Source organism: Alosa sapidissima, chromosome 14 (genome assembly GCF_018492685.1).
Source record: "Alosa sapidissima isolate fAloSap1 chromosome 14, fAloSap1.pri, whole genome shotgun sequence".
Classification (NCBI taxonomy): domain Eukaryota; kingdom Metazoa; phylum Chordata; class Actinopteri; order Clupeiformes; family Clupeidae; genus Alosa; species Alosa sapidissima.
In genome coordinates, this window is record NC_055970.1 from 33,072,756 (window position 1) to 33,094,335 (window position 21,580).

At 46.9% G+C, this 21,580-nt stretch overlaps 1 protein-coding gene across 7 annotated transcripts in view; it reads right to left on the reverse strand.

Moving 5' to 3' along the window:
- Window positions 1-21,580, reverse strand: part of sox6 (SRY-box transcription factor 6) — a 169,147-nt gene that overhangs the window by 48,633 nt on the left and 98,934 nt on the right. For all 7 annotated transcript variants that reach the window (XM_042061754.1, XM_042061756.1, XM_042061755.1 and 4 more), the window contains 2 exons: window positions 19,369-19,544; window positions 17,075-17,143 (listed from right to left, as the gene is read on the reverse strand). In XM_042061754.1, coding sequence (XP_041917688.1) covers window positions 17,075-17,143; window positions 19,369-19,544 — 245 coding nt within the window. The remainder of the gene's footprint in view (window positions 1-17,074; window positions 17,144-19,368; window positions 19,545-21,580) is intronic.

Sequence of the window (21,580 nt, forward strand, 5' to 3'; positions counted from 1 at the left end):
ACTGACTGACAGGAAAAGACCCTCACAGATATACTGCCTCTGTCTCATATTTTTGGAAGATCATTTATGCAGACGATAAAAGCCCCGGCAGCCTGGGTAATTTACGGCATGTGCTCCGTGTGCCGATTTTTTTTTTTTACAAAGAGAGGCAGCGAGACGCACAGAGCCCCAAAAGTCCCCCCTTCCTCATCTGTTTGCGATATTTCATTTTAACATGGAGGCCGATGTAACGGCACACGCGCCCCCTCTTTTCGACGCGCACCAGTAATCAGCAATCATGTTGAGTATCACAGATAGAGAAAGTGAAAAGGAGAATGATGATGTGAACACTTATTTGGTGTGTGTGTGTGTGTGTGTGTGTGTGTGGGGGGGGGGGGGGGGGCTGCTATGGCTTTTTGATTTCCAGAGGGGCAACAGTGCGGGGGCCCTCGGGGGTCAGGCTGCATGCAGGGACCTGAGACTGGTGGGCAATCTGCCTGTCATCCCCTGCTTCCTGCAGGCCTCTGATCGGCTGCAGGAGCGCTGTGCTACCGTGAGCCTGAATGCTCATGATCCCTGGCCAGCGCCAATCTGTACTGGACCGGACTGCACCGCACTCAGCCAGGCAGCCCAGCACACCTCTGGGGAGCCCGTCTGGTAAACAGGTTCATGGAGGTCAGTGGCCCCAACATAAACACTTAACAGAGCGTTTCTCCATTCATCCCCCTCTTTTAAAATCAAGCCGGCAATGAAAAGCATGGGGCCTGGGTGCAATTATAGCTGCTGCAGTGGGCCATGAAATCAACCTGCTTTGAGCAATGACTTTTTCTCCATGTTTGCGATCAGATCTGCTTGTGATATCCACATTTTTCTCCATCCAACCACCCCCCCCCCCCCCCCCCCCCCCCCCCTCGTCGTCTCTCTATATGCATGCTCTCTCGGCATGGCTGAGCTGCTCCAACTCCCCCAGCGCAGAACTAGGCCTCAGCAGCCCTTCATCGATCCAGCCATGAGTGAGTTTTGCTAAGCAAAAATAAATAACATCCTGGGCCTGTACTTTTTCTCTTTTTTTATTTTGGAGTGCAACTATCAAAGTAACATTGCAAAAGAATGAGGCTGAGAAGAATCGAGTAAACATTTTTTTTTTTTCGCTTTTCAATCTGAAAGGTATTACTTTAAATATGCTGTGCTTTTGAAAAAAGTAAATTTATTAACCTTAAATCCTTTAGAGATGCTTTAGGGTCATTCTACAAAATAAACGCTGCTTCACAGGAATCTGTCAAATTTCTATTAAAAAATACTGTAAACATAAAGAAATGAAAGCAAGTAATCGTATTACTAATGGAGAAGAAAGAGGCAGCTTTACAGAGAAGCTGGGCACAGCAGTGGAGCAATTATAAGGCTAAAAAACACGGAGGATGTAAGACAGACACCCTGATAGGCATCTAAATTCCTATCATCCCTTGGGGTTATAAAAGGTCAGTCACATGCATAATTGTGATAAACTTTAGACACATTAAACTAGCAAAATAAATCTGCCCAAAGCCAGGCCACAGAGAACAGCTGTTTTTATAAATGGAGCCAGATCACAACTATTCCCCTACATCTCAGCTTCCCTCATTTAGAACAACACTTGCTTTACTTAGTGTCAGGCTCTCTTTCAACTTCTCTATCTCTATTATTTATTATACGATTTATTAACTACTTATTGTCTATATATCTATCTACTTGTAATTCAGCCCATCTATCTTCATTTCTTTGTATTTACAAACAAAAAATAAAACACTTGAATATTTCAAATTGAAATATCAATGAGGAGAAGAGCTTTGGTGAATATAATAATGACAGTGATGTCAGTGACAGCACGTCAGTGACAGATAATAAAAGGATTTTGCCAGTCAAAGGGAGTGCACACAGTTTAAATGAAATGGATAGGATGGCACTGGATTGGAGTTGCAGTTGTGATTTGTGGTAATGAGCCCTTTACATTAAACTTTAATTTACACAACCAATGTCAGAGAGAGGGGCAAATCAAATCAGAGGCTTCACAGAGGGGACTAATAGTAAAGGTTATCTTTTCCAGACTGTCAATTAACAGATAGCACAGTGGTTGCTGTGCCGATACATTTATAGATTTAAATATTAGTACTGCTAGCTCGGCTTTGACTGCTGAAGCCTAATGGAAGTAAGTGACTGAGCTCCCGCTCAGACACATTCTGATGAATAACATATCAGCACCAATACAAAATATAGTCCTCTCCCCTCTGTGTGTGTGTGTGTGTGTGTGTGTGTGTGTGTGTGTGTGTGTGTTTCTCCCCTCTCTCCTGGGCTACTGCTGTAGACAGGCCCATCCAGAGCCAGGCTCTGAAAGAGTAACCCTCAAGTTCATCTGCCAATCGGCTGAGTGCCCAGAATATTTCAATTGGCAGGGTGATCTTCAGGAGTGTGAGAGAATGAAGTGGAGCAGATGTGAGAGTGGGGGTAGAGGTGGGGGGTTGGGGGCATGGGGGGCACACGCGGGCAAGTGTGGGGCACCGTCCTTTCCGCTCCTCATAAATACTGCCCATTGTTGGCCTGGCACTGCGCCCCTTTTGTCTTAGCGCTAAGGCTAAGTGCCGGCTTACGCCATTTCTCGCCATCTGCCCCGTCGCTTCATTAAAGATACATGAATGGGCCTATCTTATGAGGAACAGGTGCTATTGTTTGTCCCCGAAGACTCCCGGGTAAGGATCTAACTCGGAATACTTGAGGAAGAGCATCTGTAGCAATCAGTCAGCCCTGGACTTGGCAGGAGCCCTCCTCTCTGCCGGCGCTCGGCTAAGCAGAGCTCTGGAGTGGGGGAGAGATAGAAAGAGAGCGAGAGAGAGAGAGGAAGAGAGGGAGAGGGAGAGGAAGAGAGAGAAAAGAGGCCTCTTCACTCCCGCCCTCACATACATCATCAATTCACATGACCCGATGAAGGCCGCCCTGGCGCACAACACAATCTGTTTCCCCCCTCTCAGTGCAACACGAGTCTGAGAGGCTTTGATTTCTCTTTAAGACCCGCACTTGCATACGCAGGCACGCATAAGTCTGTTTCTCTACAGGCACTAAAATAAGGACCTCATGGGGGGACAGCTGAGGGGACACGCACACACACACACACAAACACACACACACACACACACACACACACACACACACACACACACGCAGTCCCTGGACTGGGGGTCTGGAGCACAAGAGGAGGGAGAAAAACTTGAATAAATGGGGGCATATAGATTAATCAATGTTGTTAGCGGACATGTCGACATCAGCAGTAAGAAGCTGTAATGGTTTAGGACGGTGAGTAATCCCGAGGTCAGCCTCTTCGGGAGGATTCTGGGAGCCGGAATTGACCGCCGAGAGAGGAACAAGTGTGGATGGGGGGTGGTTGGAGCTAGTTGGTGGGTGGGTGGGTGGTGCTAGTTGGTGTGTCGCTGTGCTGCTGCCCCTGCTCCTGCCAGCCTGACAGTCCACCCTTCCCCCTCCCTCCCTGGGCACCCCTCAGCTCTGCTGTCCTACCCCAAGGAGGCCTGCCTGGCCTGGGCTGACCGATGCATAGTGCAGGTGGAGGGGAAATGGAGATGTACAAGCCATTCCAGAGCTCAATAGGGCCCTGTCAGCACCCCTACTCCTCACTGTCTTTTCAGACGTTTTCACAGCACCCCTGAGACGGCTTGTCCACCCAGCCCCTACACCACCCCCTCCCCACCTTCACTCACCCTTTCAATCCTCCTAACTCTGCCCCCCCTCCCACTATCCTTTCCTGGTGTCCAGCTAACCATAGAAACAGTCTGATCCTTGCTGAGCATCACCTGGGACTGCTGCGCACTTTTGCTTTTTCGAGAGGAGGAGGAGAGTTGTTTTAACATGTCTAAATGCCTTCTGTGTTGGCAAGATCAGATAGAGGGAAGGGAGAGCTGGAGGGAGATGGGTGGGTCTGGGGGAGTCTGCTCCTTCTCTGACTCCTATTTGAACTGTAAGAGATTCTGCAGAGCTGGGGCTATACGTAAAGTTTGAAACACGTTCCACGAGCATAAGCTAGCAAATTTTACATTTCAGTTAGTATGTGTCTCCTTTCTGTCAGAGAGCTACAGAAAATGACAAAGCAGTCTTTTCCAAAATTCTATTTCCAATTCAAGTCCTGATAATACTCACCAAACTGTTCGTCTTTATCCATTTTCAAAATGACAGAAGTGAAATCAACCGGAGCAAGTACACAATTGTACACATTCATACAAACTTTCACAAAGACAAAATACAGTACATCTACACACCCTCACTGTAGTGCACCCACCCACACACACTCACACATACACGTGGCAAACTGACGACTAGAACAAGCTGCCGTGCAAACGCGACAGCCGCTACTGTGCGAACGCGGCGCGCTCAGGCGAGAGCTTCCTGGAAGGCAACCAGGGGGAAAATCGCTGAATGGAACCACTTCTGGGCTTGTGCGTCCCTGTGTTACTTTGTTCTGGAGAGGTCATTTCATAAAACAATCCCAGCGATCCCCGAGCACACATTACTCCCACCTCGCAGGTCATTCATCAGCTAACCGCACTCCTTCATCCGTCTGCCTTTCGGCCTTAATCCCCCTCTCCCTAAACACACACACGCGCGCGCACACACACGCACACTCACACACACCACTGGAGGGCCGTTATCAAAGTCACAGATATTCTGCTCCGCTGCTCGGCCACTCTGCTCCCTGATGACAATCAGCCATGTGGATCGATATGCCTGAGCCGGACTTTGATCCCGCGGCTCTGTGTTGACGCAGCGCGGGCATTAGGAGCGAGGCCTCCGCCTCCCCAGCACAGACTGGCTGCATTGTTCCCACCGGAGCGAAGGGAAAACAGGAGGGCCCTTCCACTGCCGCGTTACAGGTCAGGCACAAAGGGCCTTTGTCTGGTCATGGCTTTGACCGGAGAACTCTCCCCTCCTAACCCTCCCCATTCCTAACCCAAGGCTCAAGCACACACCTCAACCCCCCCTGCCCTCCCCACCAAACCGCCCGCCCCCCCCTCAGTCTTAGGGCTTATCCACAGCAGGAAATGGCCATTTTACTGACAGGTAACAGATTAACATCTCTGCCTAAAGAGAGAAAGAGAAAGAGAGGGAGGGAAAGAAATAGAGAAAGAGCGAGAGAGAGATGAAGGGAAGGAGGGATGATGGCAAAAGCAACAGTATTGCTAGAGTAGCTATTTAAGCAAACACTACACAACAACCTTGTTGAAGTGTAGCACCCCAAGGGCTCGCTGACAAAAGGGTGAGACTGTGGTGAGGAGGGGGAGCCAGTGTGGCGTGCTGCTATATCTGCCGCATGGGGGGCAAGGTGCACAGAAACCAGACACTCGGCGGAGGGCGGCCGTCTGGGGGAATAACCAATAGATGACTTCTTGTTACACTAATTCCTTACACAGTAAAACAAGCTCTCTTGGAAATGAGCCATTCCAATATGTCTATATTAAGTCTGGGGCTGTTAAAAAGCAGGGCAGGCCCCTTCCCCGGTGCTCTGCCCAGATCCTGCGGGCTGCTGAGCACTCTGCTGCAAACAGCCATATATATCACACAGCAGTTACCATTCTAGACAAGAGTCCTAAGTAAAGTACTAACTTCTATTGATCAGCGCCTCACTTTATATCTGGCTAAATTCACTTAATTTATTAGATCATTTTTATCACTGAGGGAGTTATAAAATGTGTCTGTTTAGAGAGAAACATCAAGGAGGCAACAAAATAGCCCAGCCCACTGAAGAATGTTGCTGATGTGGAGCAAATTAGGAAATTGATGAAGTCCAAAGGAGAGGGATGGGGGAGTTGGGGAGGGACTATTCTCTGGAGAACAGCGTCGAAATGTGATCACTGTAGATTCAACAGAAATGTGTACTTAAGGCACATTCTTGGAGAGCCTCAAAGACCTAAAATGTAATTTAAGATTGTAAATATTTCAGGCAATTAGGTTTGTATTGAATATAAAATATCAAAGATGGGGCCTAAGGCAGCACTCTTCATGAGCTTTTCATTTCCACACATACACAAACCACACAGTGCAGCATGATAGGGGCTACAGAGGCCCTCCTTTCTCTTTCTCTCTCTCTCTCTCTTCTTTTTCCATCCTCCTGTCTGTCATACCCTTCCATTATTGTTTGCTGGGAATACTCTTTAAAAGTTGGCATGTTTTCAGGCCGGGAGATCCTCTGAACATATGATCTGCACAGAAGCTTGTGCTCGGTGAAACCCATATTCTGGCAGGGTCTAGTCATAAAATTAAAAAGGTTTGCAGTAAACTGGCAAAATCCCTGGGGACTCCCTCAAACGGCATGGGTAATGAGGAGAGGAGAGAATAGACATAAACAAACCCATGAGTATGTCTGGGCCCAGCATCCTCATACACATCCCTTCTACAACACAGGAAGGAATGGGGCACAGGCTGAAAAGACACACACAGGGTGGATAAAGGAGTCCAGAGAGCTGTTTGACATGGGCACCCTTGCCACCCTGCAGATCATCACTGCCATATTCCATATTCCGACTGGTATCCTGGCATTAGTATGCCTGACCCTGGGGGGTTTCTGAGGATGACTTTATTTATGTCTTGTTCATTCATGGCCCTACATGACAAGACAAGACAAGACTACATCACAAGACAACATGGTCTTTTTCTTAGGAAGACTTCTGAAAATTATGTTATATAAAAGTAAAAAAGGCAAAATTATTTATAACTCCTATGCTGGTATTCAATGTGTAGAATCCAAGATTTTTTATCTTCATAATATTTCTATATATAATCCCTAACTTACAAAAATACATTTTTATCTGTTGAAAATGGGGGGGAAACAACTTCCTTGTTTTGAAGTCTAAATTTGCGAGTACACACAACAATTGCCCCGTCTAAACATTGTATAGACTGTCTAGGCTGGATCCTAATGAGAAAATGTTATGCATCTAATGCTGGAGCTAAGCAGCGGAGTCAGACCACCCATAATCTAATAATGCCATTGTCCAGAGTGTGGCTCAAGGAGCGCTTCCCCCTCTTCCTGCCCTCCGCGGAGAGACTGGGCCACTGTCCTCACTATTGCCTCCCAGCTGCTGGGACTTGGAGAACAACAGAGGCTAGTCTGTTGTCCAGCAGAAAGCGGGATTGTTACGGAGTTGGGCATGGGGGGGAAGAGGGCTTTATTGCAGGCACATGAGTGTGTTGAGACTTTAAAACATGCTCAAATGTCATGTGCACACCCAATGACGGGCAAGAATAATTATGAAAAAAGAGAGGAAGAGAGAGGGAGAGAAAGAGAGAGAGAGATGGAGAGAGGGAGAGGGAGAAGTGAGAGAGAGAAAAAACAATTCTGAAAAACGGGTGCAGGACAAAACGGTCCATTCATTGTATTCCGTGGGGGAATGCTTGGACTCTCCTCCGCCCCGAAAACAAAAAGGGCCTTTTTTTCGGCCGGGCTTGCATGGGCTGAATGCTTTGCTTTGCCACCCTGGCCCTAAGAAAACACGGGCCCCTTCTCTAACTGCCGGCTGGCCGCACACAGTAGTCCCCATTAACGGTTCTCCCTTCTCCCCTGCGTGTGTGTGTGCCCACTGCTAGGGCTGAGGGCCGCGGTGAAAAAAGCCAACGCAAAGACAAAACAGTTTGCTCAACATTAGCAGGGAAAACACTGGGCCGAGGCAGGAGGGAGAGGAAACTAAGTCAACATCACACTGGAGGATGTGTTCTCCGCCAACTGATATTTTTCCCTCTAGAGCCACCGTACAATGAGAGCTAAGTATAGGGCCGCCTGCCTTGATCAGGGAGGGAATTGTGAGGCCTGATTGTGCAGGGGATCTGGAGTCTAAACAGGTGCCCCCTGATGAGATTTAAAGCATATTTAAAGAAGCTCACGCTCATTTTTCTTTTGCTCCAGTCACTGATGTGCCACTGATGTCTTTTCTATATGTTTTTGCTTTGCAGCGACAGCATAAGGGACCAATCCACCGATTGCTCTTATGTTGTACGCTGTGAGCTGATTTAGAAAAAAAACAAAAAAAAAACATGCTCAATCATAATCGGCCGGTGCAATTTCCTTGATGCACAATTAGATGCGCAGAAAGTGCGGCTCACCTCATCTTGTGCATCATTAATTAGCGTTATCACCAGACCCGAACTGTGATGCAGCCTGCAGGCTCGTGGCATACATTACCAACTCCCAAAGCTTGTTTTCAATCCCCTCAGGTAGAGCGAGCGACTCAGGTGTGACCTAACACATTCATTCAACTGTTCATGTGACAGTCTCTTCTCAAATTGGAGCCTCTTCATTAGCGCAGCTTAACAGCAGAGGTGTTGGAACACAATGCAGAGCCACTGCCCTGGAGCTAATTACAATAACGAAAGAGAGAGAGAGAGAGAGAGAGAGAGAGAGAGAGACAAAATGAGTGAGAGAGAGAGACTGAGAGAGAGCAGTAGGACATTGTGTGTAATTAACATTAATAATTGACCTGTGTTTGTCTATCAACCAGCACAGACACGTGTGTCATCCACATATGTTCAGCACAAGAGTGCCTTTGTGCCGGAGCTTTGCCCGATCTGTGGAACTCTACTGTATGAATGTACTTCAGCATGCAGAGACTCTCTCTCTCTCTCTCTCTCTCTCTCTCTTTCTCTCTCTTGGCCTGAGCATATGCACTTCAGCGTCTGCCAGAGCGAGTGGCTAAAGTGGCGGCCATCCACTCTGGCCTCGCTGATCTCTGTGATAAACACATCACCCATTCAGAGAGAGAGAGAGAGAGAGGAGAGTGGAAAGTGAGAGAGAGCTAAAAGAGAGCCCTCTCCTCGGCCCGAGAGCGGACACTGAGCTACGGCAAGCTGAAAGGCACACAGCCGCTGCGTGATGCTATGCGCGGCAATCACCAGGCCGAGCGGTCGCGATTAGCAGACGCCCCTCCGGGCATGAGCTGATGGGCATACCCACTCAGCCCCGGCTCCCTCCACTGTTTATATTCATGATGTATAAATTTGTTTAAACAGGCCGGCGACATTACCGCTCCCCCGTTCATCCACTTAGCTTAATTTCAAAACCATCACGACCGTTGCTGAGGTTGTATCTATCAAGCCCTTTTTTGTGCATCATTAAGTTTTAACATGAGCAGCGCCCCCCCGAAAGCTTTATTGTTCAAATTGCACATGACTTTATTTAACGTCAGCATTTCTTCTGCTTCCTGACAAGAAGTCACATTTCATAACTAATTAAATTGATCCCTCCCCCACCCCCAACCCCACACTCCCAACAGAGGCCACTAAATGGAATTATTTGTATCCAAGTGTCAATATATTAAATCAAAGGGGGCTAATGAGTCAGGTCACTGCTTTCTTTTATCTTCAGCCTCGCATGTAGGGATGCTCATCAGCTAACAGTCTCTTTAAATGGAGCTGGGTGGGAGAGAGAGAAAGAGAAGAGAGAGAGAGAGAGAGAGAGAGAGAGAGAGAGAGAGAGAGAGAGAGAGAGAGAGAGAGAGAGAGAGAAAGAGAGACAGAGAGCAGGGCTGAGGCGCTCTGGGTTCAGGCCAAGCCGATTTGATGAGACGGTTATGGCCCTGGAGGAGTAATGCAGCCACTGGTGGAGCAGCACCAACACCAACACCAGCAGCAGCAGCCACCGCCGCCATACGCACGGAGGCAACAACATTCTCCCTTTATCATTTCCTGTTCTGAGGTTCTGTTGTGTTGTGAGGAGAGGATGGCATGGCGCTAATTGGGCCGCGTTGTGCATTCTTCTTAACAAAGCCAACATTTCTTTTTGTCTGCGCATAAATAAGACTCCCTCACATAAAAGTTCATTTGTGTTCGGGGGAAACAACAAAGAGAGCCTCTAACGAGAGACAAATTAGCAGGGCCAGCTTTGTTCAGCTACGCCTTCATCTGTTTAGTTTCAACTGAATAAAAGATTATTCACACATTTACTGGATTTTTTTCTCCCATATTGCCCTTTTTCATTCCCCTAAACTGTGGATTAAATAACCTTTTAATCATTTGTTCATTACATAAAACACTGAGCCAAACGGACCAAGTCTACAGAGAAAACGGCAATCATTAGTCTCTGCTTGGGCTTCGCAAAGTGGGGATTTGCAAAACAAAGAACATACACAAGAGTACAAATGGCCTCTATCAGTATGGACTTCATAAGAAGCAACCATCAGCACATGAAAGAAGAGACATTATAACACTGCTCTATGGATAAATATGGGAAGCACAAAAGTCTGAATCCTTAAATCTGAATACTGAATCAGTATGTCTTTGTAGCTTAATAACAAAAGAACCGTTTAACTATATATTCCCAATACTGAGAGATGTAATAAAACTCTAAAATGACATCAGTCCTTTAAAGTGGTCATGCAGCCATTATGACTAGCTGCAAGACAGCTAGATCAAAAAACAAGACAAAATTTAATTTTACACTGTAATTCAAAACAAAACAAATTTGAGATAATCTGATGTCTCCAAAACTGAAATGCAAACTGAATGTCATGTCATTAAAAGGGGAAAACAAGTCTACACTGGATATGTGTGCCTCTATCAGTGTCCTGTGCGTATGTATACACAGAGTGTACATTTGAGACCTGACTGCTGTGACTGATTAACCCTTAAGAATAGCTCCACTCTAAGGGTATTCCTTCTTCACTTCAGAAAAAGAGGGAGAAGAGAAAGAAAGAATGAGAGAGAGAGGAGAGAGAGAAAGAAAGAGAGAGAGAATGCTGCCTAGTCTGTGTGCTCTGGGGAAACGGCACACATATGAGAGATATCAGGGCCCCACAGAACACAGACATGCCACAGACATATGCCTGTCAGTCCACAGGAACAAAGCCCACCCCAGGGGCCCTCCGCTATGCACCTCCGGCTGCCCTGGCTCCTGTTAACAATGCCCAGCCATGGCAGATAACTAGACATCAACACACACACACACACACACACGCACACACACACACACACACACAGACACACACACACACACACAAACACACACACAAACACACACACAATGTATATATATATATACACATGTCATTCTGTTAGTGTGTCATTGTGGTGCATCATATGTGTGTGTGTGCATGAGTGTGTAGGGTCGGAATTGAGGTGGTTAGCCTCTCTGCCGTGTAATTAAATTGTATTTTTAATCTGTGAGGCCCTGTAGAACTATTATCATTTAACCCGTAGAAATCCCCCCGCTGTTCCCCACACCATTTAAAACCACATGTGAAGAAACCTTTGGCTCTTTGAAGTGCACACTGACAGCATTTGCTGTTTTCTACAACCGGTCAGGAATGTGGTGGCCATACTGTGTATGTGGAGACTCTTCTCCGGAGGTTCCAATCAAAATAAATAGAAAAATGATCATTAATAAATAAAACACTTCAAATCACTCATAGCTGTAATGAGTGGCAGTAATCATAGCAGTGATGAAGACAAATATACTTATAAAATCAACATTAAAAAACGAAATTCCTGCATTATAACTAAGTAAATCAAGACGAACAGAATAAAAGTTAGATGAATAAGTGTACATCATCAACACTTGCTGGGCACAATAATAAACTCTGTAAGAGTGTTGCTTTCAAAGAGACTGGAAAAGATAGACACAGGGGTACAGCTATGGGGAGGGAAATGGATCTGGCTAAGGGGAGAGGGAGAGAGAGAGAGAGAGAGAGGAGGGAGGGAGTGAGTGAGAGAGAGAGAGGGAGAGGGATGTGTTTGTGTGTGTGTCTGTGAATGTGAATATGTGTGTGTGTGTGTCTGTGTGTGTGTGTGTGTGAGCCAAGGGTGGGGGCAGGGAACAGCCTGGGTCATCCAACCAGTGGTGGTGGGGAAACGAGAAGGAGAGGAGCGGAGACGAGAGGAGAGGAGAGGAGAGGAGAGGAGAGGAGAGGAGAGGAGAAGGGGATAAGGGAAGGGGAGGGGGCCACCGGAAGACAGCCACGTGGAGGTCTCTCACAGGGGCAGGGAGAGGAAAGGCAGTTCGGGGTTAGATAAGTGGAACCAGACCTTTACAATGACAGACTGTTTAAAGCTGCATAATTAAAACACACAGGCTCCAAAACACAAGGCAACAATGACCCCAGTGAGGAAAAAAAAACTGTCTACTAATGAACAATGCCCCCTTTCTGAGAGATCTTTTTCTTCTTCTTTTTAAAAATGACTGTGATCTTATAGTTATGTTTGATGTAGGAAATTATATGCTGGGGCTAATAATAGACATATGAAGCCTCGGAGTGTCATAAAGACATTATTTTATCAAATGGTTTATAGGTTCTGTTTCATCTCAAGACTTCCAATCTTTAAAGACAAAGTTCACACTGACCTTTGAGAGAATAATTCTCTCTCTCTCGCTCTCTCTCTCTTTGGTGTGTGTGTGCGTGTGTGTGTGTGTGTGTGAGTGTGTCTGTGTGTGTGCACGTGTTTGTGTGTGTATGTCGTTCCAGAGATTTTTTTCTCCTGTTGGTCTGATGTATGTCATCTCGACACATAACTCATGCGCCAACCTCCTTTTGCAGCACAACCTGGCACTGAGCCAAAGGTGTGTGTGTGTGTGTGTGTGTGTGTGTGTGTGTGTGTGTGTGTGTGTGTGTGTGTGTGTGTGTGTGTGCATGCTCACGTCGGGTTCGGATACCTTGTGAAAAGCACAGGCACTTACACCTGTCCAGACACACAGCTCAGACCCAGGGTGGCCACTTGTGTCCGACACAGACCTGTCTGGCATCAGTATCAGAACTGCTGGCTACTGGGCAGTGCAGCCCAGTGCACAACTACCCTCCTCCTCAATCAATCAGCTCACTCCGCTGTCCAGTGGAGTCTACTGAAGATACAGCAGCTCAAAGCAGCAGTGGTGGTGATGGTGTTTAGTCCAAATACGGGCATGGGCATTTTAACTGATTTTTCCTTATCTCAGAAAATTCATGGATATGCCTCTTTGGTTCAAGTATTGCCTTGGAGAAACAAATGAAAAAAAAATTAAATGCAATCTATCAGGATTATGCAACTGCTTGGAAAAAAGGAATGTGTTGTGCCAAAGACGTCTCAGTAGCGTTTTATGAACTCATTTCATAGACTGCTGCTCATGTTGCTAGCATATGCCATGCAGCCATCTCCCCCTCTATAATTAGAAAAGCTCTATGTGAGGGTCGGTTACCACTACCGACGCTAAAATAAGCCCGATTTTCCTTTTTCTTTTTTTGCTATCGAGAGAAATATATGTTTTAAAACATGGGAGGAACTGTCAAGGAGAAGCGGGCCCTTTGGTAAGATGCCCAATCGAGTGCCGAGCCGTTCCGCTTGATTGATGCGGGGGCTAAACAAGACAGGAACAACAGAGCTCTGCTTAGCGTCTATTTTTGCCTTTCTGTTAAAGTCAGTGGCTTTACATGGTCTTATTTGCTCGGCTTTACTGCGCTTATATAAGGAGCCCATTTTCTGAGACAGATCAGATTTAGCCCAACATTTGCTTTTAATTGTCACAAGCCTCTTGTTCAATCCCTAATGGTGCTTTAAGTTTATACTTGAATCACATAACAGTAATCCTCTCCAAGGGCAGAATTAGTTGCAGTATGAAATTTAACAAGAGGCAACAGCTAAAGGAATTACAAAAAAAGGAAAAAAAAAGAGGGATGGAGGAGGAGGAGGAGGAGGAGGAGGGGAAAAAACCTTGGGCTTTAACTTCTGATAAGCTCCTAACGCTGTAATCAAAACATCTGCAAGTGACATTGTAATCCCGAAGGACAAAGACTCAATCTTTCTCTCGCCTCTTTGTGTAAATGTGAAAGGATGAAAAGGAGAGAGGCCATTCAAAAGAGGCTCGATTTGATGGAGCGTTGTTCCCTGACCTCTCTCTGTGTCTCTCTTTCCCTCCTCTCGTGTGCTCTCTCTCGCTGTTTTCTCTCTGTTGCTAAGTCTCTCTCTCTTTCTCTCTCTCACTCTTTCTGTTTCTCACTCTCCTTCACTCCGTCTGCTTCAATCCCTCCCTCTGGGTCCCTTTCAAAGAAAGCCAGAGTGCTGTGTATGCCAGCAGGGGTGTTGGGTTTCAACCCTGTCGGCCCGCTTTACAGCATGCATGGATGTGATCAGTTACATCATCAATAATGGCGAGGGGGGGAGGGAGTGTGTGTGTGTGTGTGTGTGGGAGGGGGGGGGGGGGGGGCACTTCCCCTAAGCCAAAACAGTAGCTCTTTGATGGTGTTCTCTTTTTAACAAGCGGCACACTCTTCACACTAACAGTAGGGTAACCTGATCCGGCCGTGGTTTTACCAATCTGCTTAAAGATGCCGACATAAAAACTGCAACGCATGTTTGGAGCACAAATGAAGTCAAAGCTGTCGTGTTTTAAGAGCATGGAGGGCATCTTTTTTTTTCTTTTTTTAAAGGCTGCTCTGCACTAATGAAAGCTGGGTGGCACTGCAGTGTTGCCACCTTAGTGTGGTGTCCGTGCATGCATTCCTTGGGCCTGAGCACTGGGCCTGGAAGCCAACGGAGGAAAAGTGGGTCACGAGACGAAGATGTGTAATGAAAGCAGAGGGAAAAAAGAAGCCTGCTAGGATAAACATGCGATAATCTGAGTGAGGAAAGTGATTTTTCTCTTTTCTTTCCTTTTAATACATCCAAATCTTGCTGTAGTTGTAGTCGCTGTGGCTCTTTTCTGAACTGTACTTGCTTATGTCCTTGTTAAACAATTTGGTGAACATGCTCTGCTTTGTTTTGCTGTGTACATGAAGCTCAAATCCATCAGACTTTATGATTACAGAAGAAGACAGCCGTAGTCATCTTGTTGTGTTTCTAACTCCATGTTCAACGTGATACCACTGACCTAAGATAGAACAGGGTGAACCCAGCAACCCAAATAGAGTCTGTCTCTTCACTCTCACTGCATACGACCTCTCCTCTCCTACCCACACACATCCAAGCCTCACAAGCCTGTTTCTATGCCAACAATTTCCAATAGCAGGCTCTTGCTTAGCCACACTAGTCCAAAGACCTGTCCATTCTGTATGCCTCCTCATACCCCTGCAGCATGTACTGCACAGAGGGTCACCTCTCTCAGTCGGCAAAGTGCTACACAGAGAGTCCTTTCTCCAGGGAAGTACACTTGACAAGGGCTCTAAAGCTGGCCGCTAAAGTGTGCTGTTTTGCCCAAATCGCTGTAAATCAGCATAGCTTTGCTTTGCGCAGACACAGAGAGTGGCTGAAGGGAAGAGGGTCAGAGGAGGCCTGGGTGGAGGAGACTGATGCTGTGTGTGTGTGTGTGTGTGTTTGTGCCTGTGGAATGGAGAGCCCCTTGGTTGAGGAGTTGGTAGAGAAAAATAAAAATAAAAACTTGTCAGAACTGATGGCTTGTTTGTTTGTTAACTGGGGGGGGGGGGGGGGGGTCAGACAATCAAAGTTGTTGAAAGTGTAGCGAGTAGCTGGGTGGGCTAGTGCTAGTGCTGCCCACTCATACTGATCTGACCTGCCTGCTGACGTGCCTGTGTGCTGGAGAGGCAGAGGAGGCAAGGTGGAGGAGAGCAGTACCTGTCTCCGCTGGGCGTGAGAGCAAAGGGAAAAAAAGCAGAAAGAGGGAGGGATACAGAGAGAAGGAGAGGGAGGGCGAGAAAACAGAGAGGAGGAGAGACACGGAGGGAGAGAGAGAGAAAAGAGGGCTTCTGTTGGCACGAGGCACGGCCCACGCCCTTGGCTTTCAAGCGTGGGCGATGTGTGTAGTGACCTTGACCACTGCCCACTGCCTAGCACTGTGGCAGCTTGTATACATCCACCACTCCACCTGGGTGGTCCACTAGCCTTCCTAGCTGGAACATCAAACACACACACACACACACACACACACACACACATCCATACACACATCCACCAACAAACCCCCACACTGGTACTCATTCTTCTTCTCCTTAGCCTCCATCTCCTCCTGTTTTCCTTTTTTCTGTGCAAATATGTCATGTTTATTTATGGCGCCCTTGTTAAATTTCTCTTCATTTGGGCCTCGTGTGAATCCCACTGTTCCCTCCCTCTCCATTTCAATTTCAGCTCCCATAATTACTTATGTGAAAGAAAAACAGAGAGCACAATCTACTTCAGAGAGGCGCGGCCATTGAAAATGACAGCACAGTACACATGTACAGTAGACTACTACACCGGGATAATCGCCTTAAAGCTCTTCGGTAAATATTAAACAGACCTATTCTTAAGTGCACCTTTAATGTCCACCTTTTGCAAAATCCCTCAAATTTTCTCAAGATGGATGGATAAATATTTGTGGAGGGGCATGATTTGCGTAGTGATTCATCAACATGCAAACTTTTCAAACAGTCGGTCAGCGGCGAGTGGACGGATGATGGAGGGGACCTCTTTTATCCCGCCTGGTAAACAATGCGGCTGCACCAGTAGCGGCCTCACTGTCAACAGTCCTGGCCTGGCGTGTCACTCCGTCACTCAGCTGGGACAAGGTCATTTCAGAGTCTTCCTCCTTCATCCTGCCTTCAGAGGCGGTCGTGGCCTGCACCCTCAGGCACTTCTCCACCAACATGAAAACATGCTCCGCTAGCTGCTGCTGCTTTCTTTTTCCCCACCAACTCCCTCTGCACTATTTTAATTAGGAAGTGCTAATTATTCCACTTCATTCATACCTCTCCCAATTATAATCAGCCAATTATCATGCTCCTGAATGGTGACTGTAATATTTATAATGAGAGATGTGTGTGTGTGTGTGTGGGGGGGGGGGGGGGGGGAAGTGCAACAAAAAGAGGCCAACAGAGGAAAAAAGCAAATGACACAGAAACAGAGCAGGAAAGTTGGGAGCTTGTTTTTTTTTTCTCTGCAGACTCTAAAGTTCAAGTGTCCCAGATGGGTATCTGAGTGTTTTTCTTTGCTACTACTGTGAAATATTTGATATGTGGGGTTTACATGCAACCCCTGAAAGAAGGTCTACTGTTCATGATTGCACTAGAATATAGTCATGGTAGTTGTATGCGTTGTGTGTGTGTGTGTGTGTGTGTGTGTGTGTGTGTGTGTGTGTGTGTGTGTATGGGGTGGGACACATGAGCACATTGCTGACCTGAATCTGCTGCTGGAGAAGATTGATTTTGTGCTGCTGCTGCAGAAGTTGCTGCTGTTGTCTTGCAATCTGCGAACAGAAGAGAAAAGCAGATCACATCAAATCACGTCCCATCCCCATCACTGGGCAGACACAGACAGACCAAGGGAGAGGAGAGATCCACCAAACAAAACCAACCATGCACATTTCCTTTCCTCTGCAACGCTCACATTCAGTTGATGTTTTTCGGGAGGGGAGGAGAAGGGGGACCCTTGGCCGACCAAACCTGTTTTCTTCACAAGAATCCACAATGCTATCCGGGCCGGTCATGTTACAAAGGGCACACCGACGTGTGTAAACAGGCTTTGTGCAGTTTTAAAGCACAAACTCCCTGACCTCTGGGGCCCTGCAGGCTGAACAAAGCATACGTGCTGTAATCGGCTGGTTAACACATCAATGGTGAGAGGCAGCCTGCACGATGTTCACAGTCGTGTGGGTTGGAAAAATGGTTATCACCCAGATCCACAGAGAGGAAGAGAGAGGGAGGGAGGGAGGATGGGAGAAAGAAAGAGGGAGGAAGAGAAGGAGAGAAGGAGAGAGAGAGCGTGCAAAGTAAAGAATCTGTGAAGGAGAATGTGTGAGAATGTAAGGGAGTACATGAAGAGAACCGTCTGCTGCTCTGAACCTCCTGACTATGATCAATGCATTATTAGAGCACGCATAGCAGAACAACAGGAAGTCCAGGAATCTAGGCTTGACTATGTGTGTGTGTGTGTGTGTGTGTGTGTGTGTGTGTGTGTGTGTGTCTGTGTGTGTGTGCGTGTGTGTGTGTGTGTGCATGTCGGTGCATGTGGATGTGTGTGTGCCTCTGTGTGGAGGTGTGAGAGGGGACAGGAAAAGAGGGCTTGGCACCGTGTTTATGGATGAGCGCCATGGTGGAGACTGCCGAGGGTGGGTGTGGCATGTCAGGCTTTGGGACCCCCCTCACACACACACACACACACACACACACACACACACACACACACACACACACACACACTCACACACACACACACACACACACACACACACACACACCTCCGGCTCCGGTACCCCCACCCTCCAGTGAGTGCACCCCTCGCCGGCTCCTCCAGTCTCTGCCTCTCGCCTCACTAAGCATGACAACCTAGTTTTAAGTGTCATTTAATTTTCATTTTCAAATATAATTACAAAGTGTTCACTGTTAGATAGCGCTCGTCTGCAAATGTGTCAGGATTAATTTGTGCTGGCTTCTTCACGAGTGTCAACAGTTAATTACGGTGTCGTGTCTGAATGACTAAATGACATTCGAACTTCAGGCAGGCTTTGCTTCACACACCTCTCTCCTGCCTGCCATTTTATTTTGCCATTAAAGGGGTGAGCCTACCTACTATAGTATTTCATTCTCTCACTATTGCTGTCTTTTTACACACACACACTCACACACACACACATACCCACACACACATACATACAGACAACCATAAAATCAAACTAAATATTAAATATGCACAATCACTATTAAAAACCTAAGAAAAACAATTCTACAGGATGGATTTTGTCTTCCTGATGGTCCGTGTCAGGTAAATATCAGGGGTTTGCCACTGCGATACCGATCAGCCTGGATTATTTATCGAATGCAATTAGACAAGGCTGGTAATAGAAACATTACCGATGTGGACATATCTCTCTGTTATTCATTTTCAGACATTAAAGCAGTTCATGGACTGTGCTAATTTGCTGATTTGTACAATATGGCTCATTTACCTGATTTGTGCTAGTGCTTTAACTGCTGGGATTGATCTAACAAGAATCTAATAGAGGGGCCATCCACATTTATTTTATACTGCATCTATATCACAGACACCGTAAAAACACTAAAAGGACACGAGTTGTTGAAACAACCAACCATTTCCTACTTTATGGTAGCATGAAAAGAAATAGCTTTGACATTATAAAAATATCTGTCTTTTTTTCGCTGGGTTCCCAAATGGATGCCGATTTCTCCAGTCACTTATCGCAACCCGACTGTGTGTTTGAGAGGCCTGAGGTAAGACCTCATGGTGCAAGAGAAATGATATGTCTCCAGGGGGGGAAGTGTGACACAGAGGTGGAACAGGTGAGAACCAAATAGACAGACACACCGAGAGCAGATACAGAGATACAGACAGCAGAAGTCACCTCACATAACGTATGCCAAATGGCCCCTTTCCCCACACATATTTTCCCACTATCTAAATACACAGTGAAATGCACACCTTCACACACACACACACACACACATTGACACACACCTGTTCCTGCTGCTGGCGGGCCAGTTCCATTTGCTGGCGCTGCTTCTCCATCTGTGAGGCGGCCAGTTTCTTCTGCTCGTCATGGGCAGCCAGGAGCTGCTCGCGCAGGCTGATCAGCTGGGTGATCATGGTGGAGAGCTGACGCTCCTTCTCCGCAAGGCTCTCAGGGGTACCTGCTGCAGAGCACACACACACACACACACACACACACACACACACACACACACACACACACACACACACACACACACACACACAGGGGAGAGGGAGATCAGTCACACACCTGCTCGCATGAACACACATGCCTCCCCCTTAGCCACCTCAAGCACAGCACATGTGCTCCTCAGTGAGTTTATTTACTAACACAGGCCTGGAATTCTGTTATGTAACCTCAGAACGGCTACAATGAAAATCAAATAAACAAAAAAATTAAAAAATTGAAATGTTTCTTATAAAATAGAACACCTGATTTCACATGATGCATTGTTATACACAGACACATTACGATACACAGGCAAATCACATTCTGTCAATCATTCCTGAACATGCCATTCAAGTCAAATCACCTCTTTAAAATCATTTCTGGAGTGATTAAAGAGTGCAGCTGCTGTGGGTGTGCGTAATCTCTCTGGAACACGCTCTGTGAGACTACGCCACACAAAGGCCCATGGAGATCAGGTGTCGCCTTGTTTATATTGACAGGCTCCCTGAGAGATGCTTTTAACACTGAACAGCTCATCCCCTCACGGCCTGTGCCAGGCCAAAGGAACAACCTGAGAGTGTTTGTGTTGACTGAGACGCATTCTGAAACCTAAGTACGCCAACGGCGTCGCCTTAAGGACTGCTTTTGGGTCACACGGCTGACTTACACTGACTATGGAATGACTTCATTAAAAGTGAGAAGGTCGCAGCACCACTGCGTGTGTGTGTGTGTGTGTGTGTGTGTGTGTGTGTGTGTGTGTCTGTGTGTGTGTGTGTCTTAAGCTCACAGCTTTTCTCAGAGGGTGAGAAAGGAATGGAATTGTTCCAGCTGAAGAGAGGAGCTGTCAGAAGATGAGAGGAGGTAGATTAGTGACAGACAATAAGGGGCAATGGTGGCAACCGTGAGTATGTGTGTGTGCGTGTACATGTGTGTGTGCGTGTGTGTGAGAAGAGAGAGAAGGGTGTGTGTGTGTGTGTGTGTGTGTGTGAGAAGAGAGAGAAGGGTGTGTGTGTGTGTGTGTGTGTGGGGGGGGGGGGGGGGGGGGTTGGGGTGTGTGCGCATTGCAACAGTCACATCTTCACCTTCTGTTTCTGACGCTCTTCCTCTGTCACACAAGCTAATGTGGCAGAGTGAGACTGCTGCCTCTAATGAATGCTCTCAATTCTGATTAACAGAGCAGCTCACAAAACACCTCCTCTCTCTCACTCACACATGCACACTCTTACACACACACACACACATACACACACACACACACACACACACACACACACACAATTTTTTCCCCCTTTTATCTGACTCTCTATTCAAAGCTCATTGTCCCTGAACAAATGTGAATTAAAGATGATATCATCAGTGAACACAAGAAAAAATACAGCAGGGAATACATCCTGCCTCAGCTCTTTAGGATCACCTTCTTATTCTCTCTCTCTCTCTCTCTCTCTCTCTCTCTCTCTCTCTCTCTCTCTCTCTCTCTCTCTCTCACAGACTGAGAGTTGCATTGAGGGAAAGAGGCAGCGGAGATGGCCTGCTTGTACTGTACATTGCTTCACCTAATCAATGCTAAGTGATCCTCCCATTGACTTCTACCGCTGCCATAATTGCCAGTAGTGAGAGGCTCCCAGTTACACAGTGAGTGACCGGCCAGCTCCGCTGTGACGCACTGCTGGCTTTCACGCACACACACTAGGAGGAGGCTGGGGGGGCAGAGGAAGGAGAGGATAAGAGAGAGAGAGAGAGAGAGAGAGAGAGAGAGGGTAAGATATAGGGAGGGAGAGGGAGAGAGAGTGTGAGCAGGAGAGAAAATCAGAGAGAGTGAGGCAGAAAAAAAGAATGTGAGAGAGACAGTGGGAGGGAATAAAATATCCAACAGCCATCGGGACAGAGAGAAAAAGAGAACGAGAGAGAGAGAAAGAGAGAGAAGGAAGGAAGGAGAGGAAGAGAGCTGTACAGTGTGCCTGGACACATGCCAGGCCCTGTTAAATTCTTTCCTGGGTGTCTTCCTGTATC